Source organism: Catharus ustulatus, chromosome Z (assembly GCF_009819885.2).
Source record: "Catharus ustulatus isolate bCatUst1 chromosome Z, bCatUst1.pri.v2, whole genome shotgun sequence".
NCBI classification, from domain to species: domain Eukaryota; kingdom Metazoa; phylum Chordata; class Aves; order Passeriformes; family Turdidae; genus Catharus; species Catharus ustulatus.
In genome coordinates, this window is record NC_046262.2 from 26,649,774 (window position 1) to 26,664,451 (window position 14,678).

The window sequence follows — 14,678 nt, forward strand, 5'->3', positions numbered from 1 at the left end:
AAATTAAAATTACAAAATTTTAAAAATTAAAAAATAAAAAAAATTCGAAATAGAAAAAAAACCACCAGAGGGACATGAAAACAGTCCTTAATGGCTCCTGTTACAGAAAAGGAAAACCAGAAATTAATCTGCATGGCTTGGGAGTTTCTGCAGGTATGTGCCAATGAGCTTAAGTCTGGTAGAAGTCACTCTCTTCAATGAGACTGGTCCGTAAAATGTGGCATAGGTGTGCTAAGTGTTCTGTAGTTCTTCTTTGGCCAAAATTCAGATGTATTCGTAACTCCTGTGAACGCTGTTCTGAGGCTGTGCTCACCCTTCCAATGGCACTGACATGGTGTGAAGACTAGGCAGTGTGATGGCAGCATGGTTGGAGTAAATTTCACCCATGGAGAAATAAATACATCCATAAAACCCAGGGGGGAAAGCCCAATGCTGCTAGTGGTGTGTGGTGCCAATTCTTCATCTGAAATCTGATCAATAGTAACAGCTCTCAGTGTCTCTGCTGTTTAATAAAGATGCCTTTAAGGACTTGGCTAGCAAGCCAGCTGGCATCCATCCTGCACGCAGACAGATTGTCATTGCCAGTTTCTGCCGAAGTGAGACACTATGACACTAATTTAACTCATTTTAATTAATAGAAAATCGAGGCTTAGCCTTTCTGCTGCTGCTGAAAGTTACATATGCCAGTCTCATGCTATATGTATACATATTTTGCTGTTGTTTTGCAAGTTTCTATATATTATAAAATTTTTAATGTTGATGCCACCCAGTGTCATTTAGTAAAAGAAGTCCTGAAGAACTGTAGACATGTTATTTCATGGTCTAGGATCTCACAAGAATGACTTTATCTAGCTTTATTTAAATGCACAATGAGATCCATAACATTAACAAGAAACTGAGTAAATTCTGCAGGATTAAAGTGTAGTGTGGCAGAGAATGAACCAAGAAGAAGCAATCCATTATTGTAGTTTTTAGAGTTGTATGGTCTATGTCCTACTTCTCCTCTGCTTGGAAAAGGTAAATAAAAACCTGAAAGTTCAATTTATTCAAGCAGGTGGCAGAAGGTCTGGAGTGCAGTTTGGAATTTCCTAGCCCCAAGTGCAACTACAAGGAATGACACATTACTTGTGACTATAGTAGTATTGGGGACTGAGCTCACTGCAGCTCCCTTGAAATCCAGCCACCAGAGAAGAGCTAGTTTGGCACCTACAGGCGTCTGCATTTTAAACCTGAGTCTAGAAGGAAAATTCCTGATTCTTGCAGCAAAACTCCTGATCTGTCATCTGTGGAGATTTATAATGTTACTTTCACTTCTAAAAAATAATGTAACTCTGTGTCCCCTGATTGCCCCTGGAAAAAACTCGTTCCTCTTCTCCTCATGTAAACATGATGAAACAATTTCTTCCTCAATCTTTGTGATGCTGATTTAGGTTTTTGATTTCTGTGCTCTGATGTATTTTAGAACATTTCATCCAATGTGCTGGAGGAATCTGCTGTTTCAGATGATGTTTTGTCTCCAGATGAAGATGGCATATGTTCTGGGAGGTATTTCTCAGAAAGTGGACTGGTAGGGCTGCTGGAACAGGCTGCAGAGCTCTTCAGCACGGTGAGTGACGACCAGCATCACCAGGAGGGAATGGACTGTGGGCTACCTAGGCCAAATCCACAGCTTCCTGCACACGAGGAAACAATGTAGTACTGCTAAACCAGGCATCACAGACCTGCCACACTCCAAATAACAAGACACACATTTTTGACTGTTCAAGTACTGCCTCAGTCAGATTGATTAACCTAGTCTTTTTCAGCTAGCTCAACTACATACCCACCTCTACTGTGCAGATCACAGGCAGCATCAACAGAAAGTGATTATCTCAGGCAGGAACCAAGACTTTCACTTGGTATTATTATGAGATAGTATAATTAAGAAAAAGATCTTGCATAAAGTATATATTTTAGGAGGCAAATGAGGTTTACTCCTGGACTTTTACACAGCATACAACCACAAGCCTCATAACCTACACTTGCTATGTAAGGACTCGTGATTTAGCATCTCTAAAAGTATCACTTGTGTCCCTTTGTGCAGACGCAGCTGTGGTTGCCCAGAGCCATACATGACAGACAGATCAATTTCCTGCTGCTAACCTGCATTTCTAGTTCTTGTAGTCCTGAGGCAGAAACCTGGGCTTTGCACAGGAATTTGAGCTTGAGAGCCGGATAGATCGGAGATCTAAATTATATGCAGTTCATTCTTTGCCATTCAGAACTGCCCATTTACTATTACTAGTTTTCAAAACATCGAAACAAGCAACATGGCAGATTAAAGATGAAAAGATGAGTCCCAGAGATCTGCTTTTCAGCCAAGCCGTTGATGGAGATACAGTTTCTTTCCAGAGTGCATGAAAACTCTTTTTTTTTTTTTTTTTAATTCAAAGGGAGGTTTGTATGAGACTGTGAATGAAGTGTATAAAATTGTCATCCCCATACTGGAAGCACATCGAGACTTCAGGAAGCTTACCTTGACACACAGCAAGCTACAGAAGGCCTTTGACAGCATTATTAATAAGGTACTTGTGAGGCAAGGCACTGCTAGACACATTGCTGGGTTGCACTATTTGTTTAAGACCAGGGTTAATAAAACTGTTCATGTGTGTATTGGGTTTGTGTGGCCAGGTTTTGATAGTGGAGGGGGAGGGTTTAAAGGGTGATGTTGATGAGAAGCTGCTAGAAACCTTATCGATGTCCAAAATAGCCGATGCCAACTGCTTGCCAAGGCTGGCCAAGGCTGAGCCTATAAGTGACAGTGGCAGCACCTCTGGGATAATATATTTAAAAAAGGAAAAATGTTACTGGCCAGATGAATTATGCTCAGAGGAGAGACAAGTGGAAAACATGTGAGAGCAACAGCTCTGCAGACACCAAGGTCGGTGGAGAAGGAGGCACAGGAGATGCTACAGGTGCCAGAGCAGAGATCCCCCTGCAGCCCATGGTGCAAGCCATGGTGAGACAGCTGTGGCCCTGCAGCTCATGGAGACCCATGGGAGAGCAGAAATGCACCTGCAGTCAATGCAGAACCCCATGCCAGAGCAGGTAGATGCCTGAAAGAAGGCTGTGACACCATGTGAAGCTCACACTAGAGCAGGGAGGAGCCACAGGCTGGAGCAGGGGAAGGACTCCTCTCCCTGAGCTGTGGGAGAAACAACATGTGATAAACTGACCACTCCCCCCATTTGCCATCTCCCTGTGCCACTGGGAGAGAAGCTGTAGAGCCTAAGGAGAAAGCGAGAAAGGTGTTTTTGAAAATAGTTTTTACCTCTTGTTATCTTGTTCTGAGTTTGTTTGGTAATAAATTCAATTAGTTTCCCCAAGTCAAATGCTTTTTGCCCATGATGGTATGATTTGTGTCAGCTCATGAACCATTCATTGTCTCTCTCCTGTCCAGCTGCAGGGAGGGATAATACAGTGGTTTTGGTGAGTACCTGGCATCCTGCCATGATCAACCCACCAGAATTTGAAATAGTTCCATTTTCATTTTCAAACAAAAGTTTCCATCTGCTTTGATCTACCTACATAGCCTACAGTGTAAAAAGGCTCTCCATAGGTAAAACTAGAGATGCATATAAAATGGGTTTAGCTGAACATGTCTGTGTCTACCTGGCCACAGCTGTTTAACAGAAATAACTTTATTGTCAATTCACTAGTGTTTCCTGGTATAAAACAGAAGAAATATGAAAACCCATCTAAATTCTCAGCACTCATACTGTTCCTTCTCTTTCTTCAGAAGAACCTTATTGCTGAGCCTAGTCAGTTTTAAATTCATATCAATTTTCATTGCAAAATTGCAAAATTTTGATTTTGTTACATGTAAGGAATTTAAAAAATAATAAGGCATTTTGTTTTGTGAAGCCTCTTTCTTGATCAGCTTAAATTTTAAATTAGATTGCAGTCAAATATCCCCTCAGTTTGTAGGCTTTCTGTCCTGTGTTTCTAATTCATCAGCACTGATGATATATAAAAGTGGCTTTGAAATGGGGAAAATGTAGGACTAGTGGATTTTCGTATACATCAGTTGGGGGGTAAAAAGGGATCCAAAATACTACAATGTCCACATAAAGTAATTGTAAATTTCCTCTTCTTTTTAACAATTAGGGTCAAAAACGAATGTTTGGAACTTACTTCCGTGTTGGTTTCTATGGATCCAAATTTGGGGATTTGGATGAACAAGAATTTATTTATAAGGAGCCTGCAATTACAAAACTCCCTGAGATTTCTCACAGATTAGAGGTAAAGAAAAACATTACATAAACATGATCTCAATATGGTCTATTATATTTTTCAGTGAACCCACACAGTCCTAATATTATTATTATTGGTATATTTAAAAAAACAGTAATAGCATAGATTATTTCCTTAGTGCATATCCTTTCCACAGTATCCCTTTCTAAAGCATAATGATCTAAGTGATCCATTCTTTTGAGGCTATGTCTCTTACAACTAGGCCTGTACTACACTGAGTGATTTTGAGCATGTAAGATATTTGTTTTAGTATCTTTTCAGCTTTTTTAATAGAATTGCTATGTTCCCTTATGATTGTTTTACCTCAAGTTCTGTGATTGTCTGAGAAACTCACAGTGATCTTTGTCAGAAGATGCCTTACCCTGGACAGCTATAGTTTGTGGAGCAGCACACTGACTGTACAAAGCCCAGAAATTGTCATGGTTGTCACTCCTTTCTCCTAGAATTGCATTAGCATTTAATTAAGGACTAAAATTATGGGATAACTCTGTTTCCTTTCTAGGGATTTTATGGCCAGTGTTTTGGGGAGGATGCTGTGGAAGTGATTAAGGACTCTGCTCCTGTAGACAAAAGAAAGCTGGATCCCAATAAGGTAGAGAAAGTACTACTGAGAGGGTTGAGTGCTTTGTCACACAAGAGAAATGAGAAAGTCCCCATTGCAAATTTTATGCTCAAACATTAAGGTTAAACTAAAAGAAACCACCCAATTTGGTATCTCTGTGCCTGGGGATATTAAAACCTCCACAACAGGCCTAGCATGGTAGCTTGTTACAGAATATAGAAATTAATAGTTCTGATCTTTGGTCCCTGCCCTGGTTCTGATCCCCAGGGTTAAACTGTGCCCTCCTAGATGCACATTTTGTTTGGTCTGAATAAGAAAATGATCCCTGAAGGATTTTCAGCTCTGTGGTTTTCCAGACCACCCTTGGCCAATGTGTACTATGGGATACTTCACATGCGCCATTCCTTTTACATTCCTCGGGTTGTAAAGTACTGTAATGGCTCTTCCCTCTATTTTTAGGCATACATACAAATTACTTTTGTGGAGCCCTATTTTGATGAGTATGAGATGAAGGACAGGGTTACCTACTTTGAGAAGAACTTCAACATCTCTCGGTTCATGTACACTACACCTTTCACTATGGATGGGCGTCCCAGAGGAGAGCTTTATGAGCAATACAAGAGGAACACCATCCTGACCACAATGCATGCTTTCCCCTACATTAAAACTAGAATCAATGTCATCCAAAGAGAAGAGGTAACTGGGTTTTGAAGACAAATCTAATTTCCCAAGGACTGAAGGAGTTTCTGGGTGGGAAGATTTCCAAATTTATGCTTGGCAAGAAAAAAAGAATGCTGAATTTCTCAGACATTGCTCTTGTAAACAGGAGTATCACAGAAGGGATGGACAAGGCAAGATAGAGGTTTGCTATGGAAAAGAGATGATAGGCAGTGTACATTTTTCTTTTGACCTCCTAGCTTTAATGCTGTGTAGGAGGATATGTGGAGCTCTGTTTGTAGCTGTACTTCTAGCTGATAAAGCAGAAGTAGGATAGGAGTACGGTCAGAGAACTAGATTGGCTTAGGGCTTAGAAACAGGGAAGCTTTATACTGTATAAAGTACAACACCATTTCAGGCATGAAGTAACTTAGAACAAGAGTGGATTTATGCAAATTTATGCAAATGAATTTATTTAATTTATTAATTTATTCAAATTTATGTACACCCTATTTTTGCAAATGGTAAGACACGTAAGAGCTTTGGATCAGATGCACCGTCTACCAAGATGACCATCTCTTAGATTGAGCAGTGTTAAATTGAAGAGTGTTCCTGGGTTTCACAACTATGGTTTTGTGAATTATAGTGATATTTTTGTATTTAGAACAGGTCAGCTAAATGCATGATTCAGGAAATGGACCATCTTTTCTTTCCTTTTCCCTTAGTTTATTTTAACTCCAATTGAAGTTGCTATTGAAGATATGCGTAAAAAAACACAGGAACTAACTGCAGCCACCAACCAAGAACCACCAGATGCCAAAATGCTTCAGATGGTTTTGCAGGGCTCAGTTGGAGCCACTGTAAATCAGGTAAGGGATCCAAACAAGCCAGGTGGAGTATCTTTTTCTCACTGTGCATTCTTTTTTGCACTCCTATTTCTTGCACTGGAAGAAGTACATCTAGCCAGACACATTTATTACAGTGAATAATGACTAAATATCCACTGATATTTAGTCACTGTCTACTGTTCCTTAGCTATGCTTTTGGTGAAAGTGTTCATGGCTGTCCTGGCTGTAGGTGCAGAAACTGACAGAAGCCTTGTGAATCCATCTGAGGATTTTTCATTTCTAACATGCTAGGCATCTCAGCCATTTTATTCCTTCCAGATGTATCCCTGGGGAATGGGAATAATAATAACAATTCTCCTATGGAACCACCACAAACTCAGTTCCATAGAAATTAAGTCAGTACATCAAGTCAAGACCTGAGTGCCCCAAAATAAAGCTGAGAAGCAATAGGTATAACATAAACATACACACTAACAAATGCCAAGGCAATTAAAAAAACTAAAATGGAATTATGAATACATGCCTGAGAAAAAACTTGGTGTCAGGCACAATTTCACAGAGCTCAGGTTTTTTTGCTGAAAGCCTAAATACTCTCAGGTTCTCCAGATTCATTACCAACCAAAGCATCTATTATGAAATAATGTATTGTTGAAGCTTTGCAAAGAGTGATTCTTTGTCATCTCTGGACTTATTGCCTGAAGGTCTGGTAATACACACACAGGAGCTGTGTTCCTCCAGTATAACCAGGTTTGTCACCAGGGCTGTCCCAGCTTCTCCCTTCTGAATAGAATTTGTTCCCTTTGTTGTGGAACTGGAGGAGGAATAATAACAGGAGAGGATAAGATATGACGGGCAAAAGTTCTGCTTTCCAAAGGAAGTACTGTTGGGAAAAGGGAGCTAAAACTCATCCTGTTATGGTAACTGTGAAGAGTTTTATTTTCTTTCATAACTGCACTCATGAAATAACAAACAGCTTTAAATAAATGTCTGTTCTGTTTTCAGTCTGAGCAGTTGGGTTTGACATTTTCCTGTGTTATTTCTCTAAGGGACCGCTAGAGGTAGCGCAAGTGTTCCTGGCTGAAATTCCAGCAGACCCTAAACTTTATCGACATCACAACAAGCTGAGGTTGTGCTTCAAAGAGTTTATAATGAGGTCAGTAAAACTAAATTGAAATGCTGAATTGCACCAATACATCCAATATTACCAATAATGCAACGATAACATAACTGAGTAATTACCTATGCAAGTTACCGTCATGAATCCCGGCATCTCACACTTTAAAGACTCGGACCACACTTGTTATTTCTGCTTCACATTAATGCCTAGGTAGGCATTGCATTCTCAAAGGGAAGAAATGTTAACACTCTAAACTAATAACGTATAAATTTAGATCTTCCCTTTGTTTTATCTTTCAGTGTCTTATAGAAATCAAACATTTCAGACTATTGCTTTGATTTAATTTTTATAAAATTACATTCTTATGTAGAAAACTGTTCATAAGAAAATCACATCTGTCAAGCAGACATCGTGGTAGTGGCAGACACATGTCATTTGCTTTACATATGTTTGTAAGTCTCAACAAGCATATTTACATACGAAGATATTCATCTCCTTAGTCCAGACTATCCTCCTTGATTAAAGATAAATTCAAGTTAAATCAAAACAAGTCTTACGCAGAAGATACAGCTTCTAAGTATTGCTATTGCCAATTTATCTGTTTATACAGTAAGTAGGCAGCTAGCTCAGTATTCTGCACTGATTAAATTTGCTTTTTATTAGTTCACTCATGCTTTCTTAATATCTAAAAAAAATAATCTCTGTTTATGTACTTGGAAAAAACAGGGCTTTCTTATTAATTCATTATCACTTTAGTCCTGACAAGTTACCAGAGGAATGCCTAGACTAAAGGAACTGGATTCTTGTTCATTTAAATTACCTAACACAAAATGAGGGAGTTTAACAGAAATAGATTATATATTATATAGTACATAAAATATATATATCAGGTCTTTTCTTCCTTCCTTTTGCCTAGGTGTGGTGAAGCATTGGAGAAAAACAAGCACCTTATTACTGCTGACCAGCGGGAATATCATCAGGAGCTCAAAAGAAACTACATTAAACTCAAGGAGAACCTTAGACCCATGATTGAGAGGAAGATCCCAGAGCTGTACAAACCTGTAGTGAAAGTCCATAGCATCAGGTATAGTTAGGGCAGGGTTTGTGGCTGTAAAAAATATGCCATTTTTTTGCAAGGAAGAAAGGGAATTTTACTGGCAGCTAAAACCTAGCCAGAATATGCACTGGCAACTCCATTACTGATTAAAGAAATCTGCTGACTTCCAGTGGAGATGATTGTAGTGTTAGCTGTGTTTCTCACCCTCTGCATTTCCAGGTAGAGGATTTATGTAATCTTAATGCATCATTAGATAAGACTTTCTCCTCACCCTAACAAAGTTACTGGAAACATCTTGTGATTTTTTCACCTTTGAAGCCAGAAAGGAGATAGAACAAGTATGGCACTGTGGTGTTAGGTAAAATTATCCTTTTACTACAAAAAACATAATGCATTTTAGTCACATAACTGATACAGAAGAGTCCAATGTTCTTTGATTATGACAATATGCTTCTTCACAAAGCCACTGTGTCCAGTTTGGGGTGGGAGAAAAAAGAAATGACAACTCTGACCTGCCAACACATGGCATGTTTCAGCTAAGCTCCTTTTCCCAAGACTGTTTTGCATTTGCCAACTCTATTTATGAATCTGTTTCCTTGCAGGGAATCTTTTCGTAACCACAGTTTTAGGAAATACGATGCCCAGACTTCTTCCCAAAGCACCTAAGAACTGGCAGCTTTGGCCAAGGAAGAACTTCATGCTGCAAGACAGAAGTGATGGAGTATTTATTCCACATGCATGAAATCAGAAATCTCTCACAAGACAGCACGTGTGCTTTCAGGACAATATGCAGAAAAGCATTTACACAAGATCACTGAATGAAAACTAGGGGATAAATCCTAATCAAGCACAAGGGCTTGGAAAGGAAGGGGATGCTTTTTAGATACTTCTGTATATATTGTACAATAATGGCCTAATGCAGAGGAGTGGACCTTAGAGTGCTCAGTGGCATGAAGTCACAACCAGGTAACAGACACAGAACTTCGCATGATTTGATTGAGGTGAATCCAATTAACATGTCTATGGAATAACAACAAATTATATGTATTTATGGTCCATTTTCAGACAGCATTTATCTATGTGCTTTTGGCAATGAAGCACATTCTGCAAGTTAATCACATGCTTAAATTTTGTCTTAGTGAGGAGAGACATGGCTACCTGCTCATGTTTGCTGAGCTGGCACTCTAGGGAAGGATAATTTCCTCAGTCAGTTTCTGAACAGATTATCTGGCATGTTTCTTAACTGCACGGAGTTCTGCACAAGTTTTCTCAACCAAAGCATGAAAATCAAGAAGTAGTAATAAATAGTTCTTATAGGTCTTCTAATTTTTTTTTCTAAGTATAGGGACATGCAGTGTAGTGACTTGACATGCAGTTAGTAATCTGTGACATATTTAGCAGAGCTAACAAGTAATAGTTTAAAAAGAAGATGCTAAGCTATGAGTGGTTCTTTATTACATAAAGCTCTTAATGTAGATAACCTTATCCAAAATTAATTACAGAAGCTACAATGGGGATTTCCTGCAAATCACTTGACTCAGGCTTTACTGCAGCTTAAGAGAAATTAGCACATAATTTAAAATAATTTAAAATACTAGTGCTTAGTATTTTTTTAATTGTAAGCAAATATCTTACTAAATAATCTTTACACCACTTTTGTGCAGTATGGAAATGTTATTACAATTTTGTAAATGAAGGTGCAAAGAGAGAGGAGAAATTAGGACTTCGGAACTCATTTAGGACTTTTGGAACTCCTTTAGTGAGGCAATGGAAGAGCTACAATTTTTATTGTGACTGTGCTTGCCACATAATATTTGTATTTTGAAACAAAGTTCTGTGAAAGCGTGAAAGCGTCCTAAATATTACTTCCTCTCCTGCACCTCTTCAATGTTTTGGAAATGATACTTTAATGTTGATTAAAGTAACCAGTTCCATTTGCCCAAGCACAGAGTTTAATGTTAAAATTCAAGGAAATGGTAAATTTTTTTTCCTTTATACTTCATTGTAGAAAATTACAGTGAACTTTCTCAGAACTGCCATATGTTTCTATCAGGAAGCTGTTGCTTTTACTTTTTACTTTTTTACTTTTTACAGTCGCCTGCAGCCTTGCCATTTGATAATACGAATATTCCAAGCACTTCGTGAACATTTGTATCATATTTTGAATGTGCTTTGTTAGAAGATTCGCATGGATGATCAAACAAGATGAGATGTGGAAATAGGTGAAATAAACCCTGTAATTACACAGAACTTGGAGTGTAAGAAAATAATTTTCCTCCTCATTCATAGTATTGTTAAATGAAAAAATCAGGAATAAGTACTCCCTGACTTTGAAGTGAGCACATCCGAAGTACATGAGCAAACGGTATAAAAAGCTCAAAGCCAAAGTCAGAGTGCCTCTATGTCAGAGTGGCTTCTCTATTTCCAAGTTACTTTGAAACAGCTCTAGATTGAAAAATCACTTATTTCCCAAAGTCTTGAAGCTATGAGATCTCTGCCTATCAGAAACTAGCCCTTTATCTATTGGCTTTAACTGCCAGTTGAGGAGAAAGGTCAGAATACTATCATCTGTCAAACTCAGAATTCAACATCACTATTTACAAGATACTCATCCTTTACAGCCTAACTAACAGAAACCTCAGGTAAATAAAAACCCTAACAGGTGCACAACATACTAGATAAAAGTATTTAAGTGGTTCCTTGAACTGAAATAATACTCAGGGTAATATGAATACTGACGGACTCTTCACTCCCATTTTACAAGCTGAGCACCTCACAATGGCCAGTCTTGCCCTCAGTTTGCATTTCATGTTGTCCCTTCTAGAAATGGAACATGGCTTGTACATTTCTTTCAAGAGCTGAACTATGTGAAACAATTTTTCTGTCTTAGAATATTCATTTTGCAATAAAGTGACTGTTACACAGCATGAAGTGCCTTTGTGTTGCATCTTATACCTCAATAGAACACTGCTGGAAATAAAATTTCAGTAGGAAGAGCATTTTCTTGTAGAAGCATCATTTAGCAAAAAAAGCATTTATTTGGACAGAGGATGTGTTGGTCTGTCTTTAGGATAAATTGTGCCTATTGAAACAAGTTGCTTCCCAACTTCTGTTTTTCATTCAATGTATGTGAAAAATGTCAGTGGGAAGCTCAGTGACAGTAGTGCCCTCATTTCTTCCTCTGGTCTGTAGCTGTAGAGCAGAAATATGACTGATTAATGAATTCAGCATCTGGGTGATTCAAGACTAGGGAGAGTTTTGTGTGTCCAAACTAGGTAGATCCAGGGCTAAACTGCTGAGGCTGTTAAAGGGGAGCCAGAAGATAAGCACTTCACTGTCCTAGACGTATCTGGGAGTTCACCAGAGCTCACTCACCCCTTGCACTCACGGCTAGCAAGCACCAGCTTTAAGGAGCATGGTGCTGAATTTGGCACAGGAATACTCTAACTCAGCATGAGTGTCTCTCTGTTGACACGTCAGCCATGCCCCATCCTGCAGCAGCACACAGGTGGCAAGGTGGTGACCAGCAGCCTCGGGGCTGTGCTCGGCTCCACTGCCACAGGAGAGAGCACCTGATCCAGACCAGGTGTCAGCATACCTTTCATGCTACTTGAAAGAAACCACTACATCAGGAGGTGATGGACTGGACAGGCATGACCATGAGGAGGAGTAGCCACATTTGTGATAGTACAGAGCAGTGTTGTCACTTCAATTTGGCAGATGTGGGTTATTTGACCTCTCCTGGGAAGCTGAATGTTTTCTCATCATGTTTCCCACCAATTGGAAAGGTTTGGAAAAGCATAAGCAAACATTTAAACTCTTTTTTTTGGTTGTTGTTTTTCATTTTGTCTGTTGGAAGTATCATTGTCTCAAATATTTCAGAAAGGGCAATTAAAGCTTAGCAGAGAGCCTGACACAGAGCCAGCTAGGACTCTTTTAGATGTTTCAATCTCTCAAAGCAATGCTTGTTACAAAAATGAAGCACACAATAATAGTGTTTTACTGGGGCTTACTGCACTGCACTGCTGATGTCGTCTGGTAGAGAGGGTGTTCATAGGGTGTTGCCATTAGTGCTGAATTTAGGAGTGGGTAGTTTGGGGAGTTGCTTGGATGACTATGTTTTAACCATCTTTTAACCATCTTTTAAACTGGTTAAATGAAGTGATTAAAAATACTCAGCAGATCTTGAATAAGTCATCTCAGGTTGGGTAATGTTCCAGTCTAATCAGTGCACTGAAAGGAGAAGGGGCCCCTGTGGAAAAAGTCCCTTTTGATTATATGAATAAAGGCAAATGCATTCTCACAGTAGAACTAAGTTTGTGTTTTGGAAAGCTACAGTAAATTCTGGCATTCACTGAGCACTTCACATAGTGAGAATTGTTCCTTTGTGACTCTTTGTGTTCTTACTATGGGATTGGTTTAAATTACTCACTTTCATTCAAAACCAGACTGTTTTGCAACCGTTCAAGAATTTAAAAACTAAATTCTACTTTTTTGCAAACGATGTTATCACTCAATATTGATCAGTAAAAGATCCTGAAAACATCAAACAAAGTGTTTAGCTGATCAAACCAAGCAAACTAAACCCCTGAAGATGCTCCATAAACCTTCATTAGAATAATTTAGAAAGCCTTAAAAGTCATAACATTTTGTTATGCTTGTGCGTTCTAAGCAATTTGCAGCTTTGCACCCTTCAAAACAAAATTTTCTCTTTAGGAAAAATAATACAAAGTTGAATTTTACTTTCTTAAAAATTTCTCTTCATGAATTTAAAAGATATCTAAATCATTACACACCCTTTTTCCTATGTTCTTTTAGAACTCTGTCATGTTACAGAATAAGGTTTTTCATTATTAGCCTCTATTCGTGGAATATTTCTAAACATGCAACTATTGGTAGGATGCAAATTACAAAAGAAAATTAAATAATCAAAAGGACTAGGTGTTTCAGCTGGATGGCAAGAGGACTACATCTTGTGCATTTAACAAACATGTGTAAAACAGCTGGACAGCTGGAAGGGAAGATTTCTTATCACACATTTCTGACTTTCCTAAATGTGAACATCTGTGCAAATTTCTTTTCTCCAAGAAGAGCTCACTGGAAATAAACAAACAAACAAAAGCAAGCTTAGCACTACTGATATATCTAGAATTTGAAAGTGCCAGAAAGCCATCTTAAAACCTTAAGAACCTCAAGCAAACAAGTGTTTCTGGACTTAATACATAGTGAAGAAAGGAAGTATGCACAAAATCCCATCCCCTCCCTTATTTGCTGGTCAGCCTTTCAAAGGATGAACATCCCCTTCTCAAGTATCAAAAAAGATTGGAAGTGCTCCAAAGGAGTGTATTGCTTTTTGAGTTAAGACACAAAATCCTGGGCTCAAATCCAGACCCTTGAGGAGGCATTTTTCCCAGAGAATGAAAGGGATGGGGAAGGGAGCAGGAGAAGGGGCTGTGATCGAGAACAACTATACAAAATTTACGTTGATAGCATTTGCCTCAGAGGCTGGAGATTTGTTAGCAGCCTGGAAGAATGGCATCTTGGCTCACAGCTCCACAGGCACATCTGCAGGAGCACACTGGAGGGGCCATGCTGCATAGCTGGGACACACCAGCACAGGACACTGATGGAGCTGCTCAATGCCACTGCTGGAAGGAGAGCGGAAAGCTATCTGAACTCAATTTGTCATTATTTTTTTGAATCCTCAGCATTGTTCTGCATTAGTAAAGCACCAAAATGTGTTTCCTGCATCCAGGGAGAACTGCACACCATGTATGAAAAACTAGGACTCTTCAAGTGTTCCAGAGTGGTCTGAGACAATGAGAGGATACCTGAAACACTGAGAAGATACCTGAAACACTGAGAGGATACCTGCGTCCACACAACCGCTGCCAGGTCCCACATGAAGCACCTGGCTACCAGAATAAAGCAAGGGTTTTGTTTAATGGATGAATCTGTACTTACTGTCTGTACCAGATTAAGTTGACAGTAGGTACATCTGAAGGCTGAAGGCTTACACTGCTAGTCATGAGTTCATTGAAACACAAACACAGCGTTATTAAACCAGACATGTTGCTCCCCTGCTGATGCAACAGCCCGTATTGGATGCTTCAGGATGAAAAACCTTCAGGAGTTATGAAAGCG

The 14,678-nt window shown here is 39.1% G+C and overlaps 1 protein-coding gene across 1 annotated transcript in view; it reads left to right on the forward strand.

Moving 5' to 3' along the window:
- DOCK8 (dedicator of cytokinesis 8) overlaps positions 1-11,461 on the forward strand; it is an 89,786-nt gene extending 78,325 nt beyond the window's left edge. Inside the window, exons 40-48 of the mRNA XM_033086119.1 lie at positions 1,463-1,606; positions 2,433-2,564; positions 4,147-4,281; positions 4,796-4,885; positions 5,315-5,551; positions 6,238-6,381; positions 7,407-7,513; positions 8,394-8,561; positions 9,137-11,461. Coding sequence (XP_032942010.1) covers positions 1,463-1,606; positions 2,433-2,564; positions 4,147-4,281; positions 4,796-4,885; positions 5,315-5,551; positions 6,238-6,381; positions 7,407-7,513; positions 8,394-8,561; positions 9,137-9,200 — 1,221 coding nt within the window. The 3' untranslated portion in view covers positions 9,201-11,461. The remainder of the gene's footprint in view (positions 1-1,462; positions 1,607-2,432; positions 2,565-4,146; positions 4,282-4,795; positions 4,886-5,314; positions 5,552-6,237; positions 6,382-7,406; positions 7,514-8,393; positions 8,562-9,136) is intronic.
- The last annotated feature ends 3,217 nt before the right edge of the window (positions 11,462-14,678 follow it).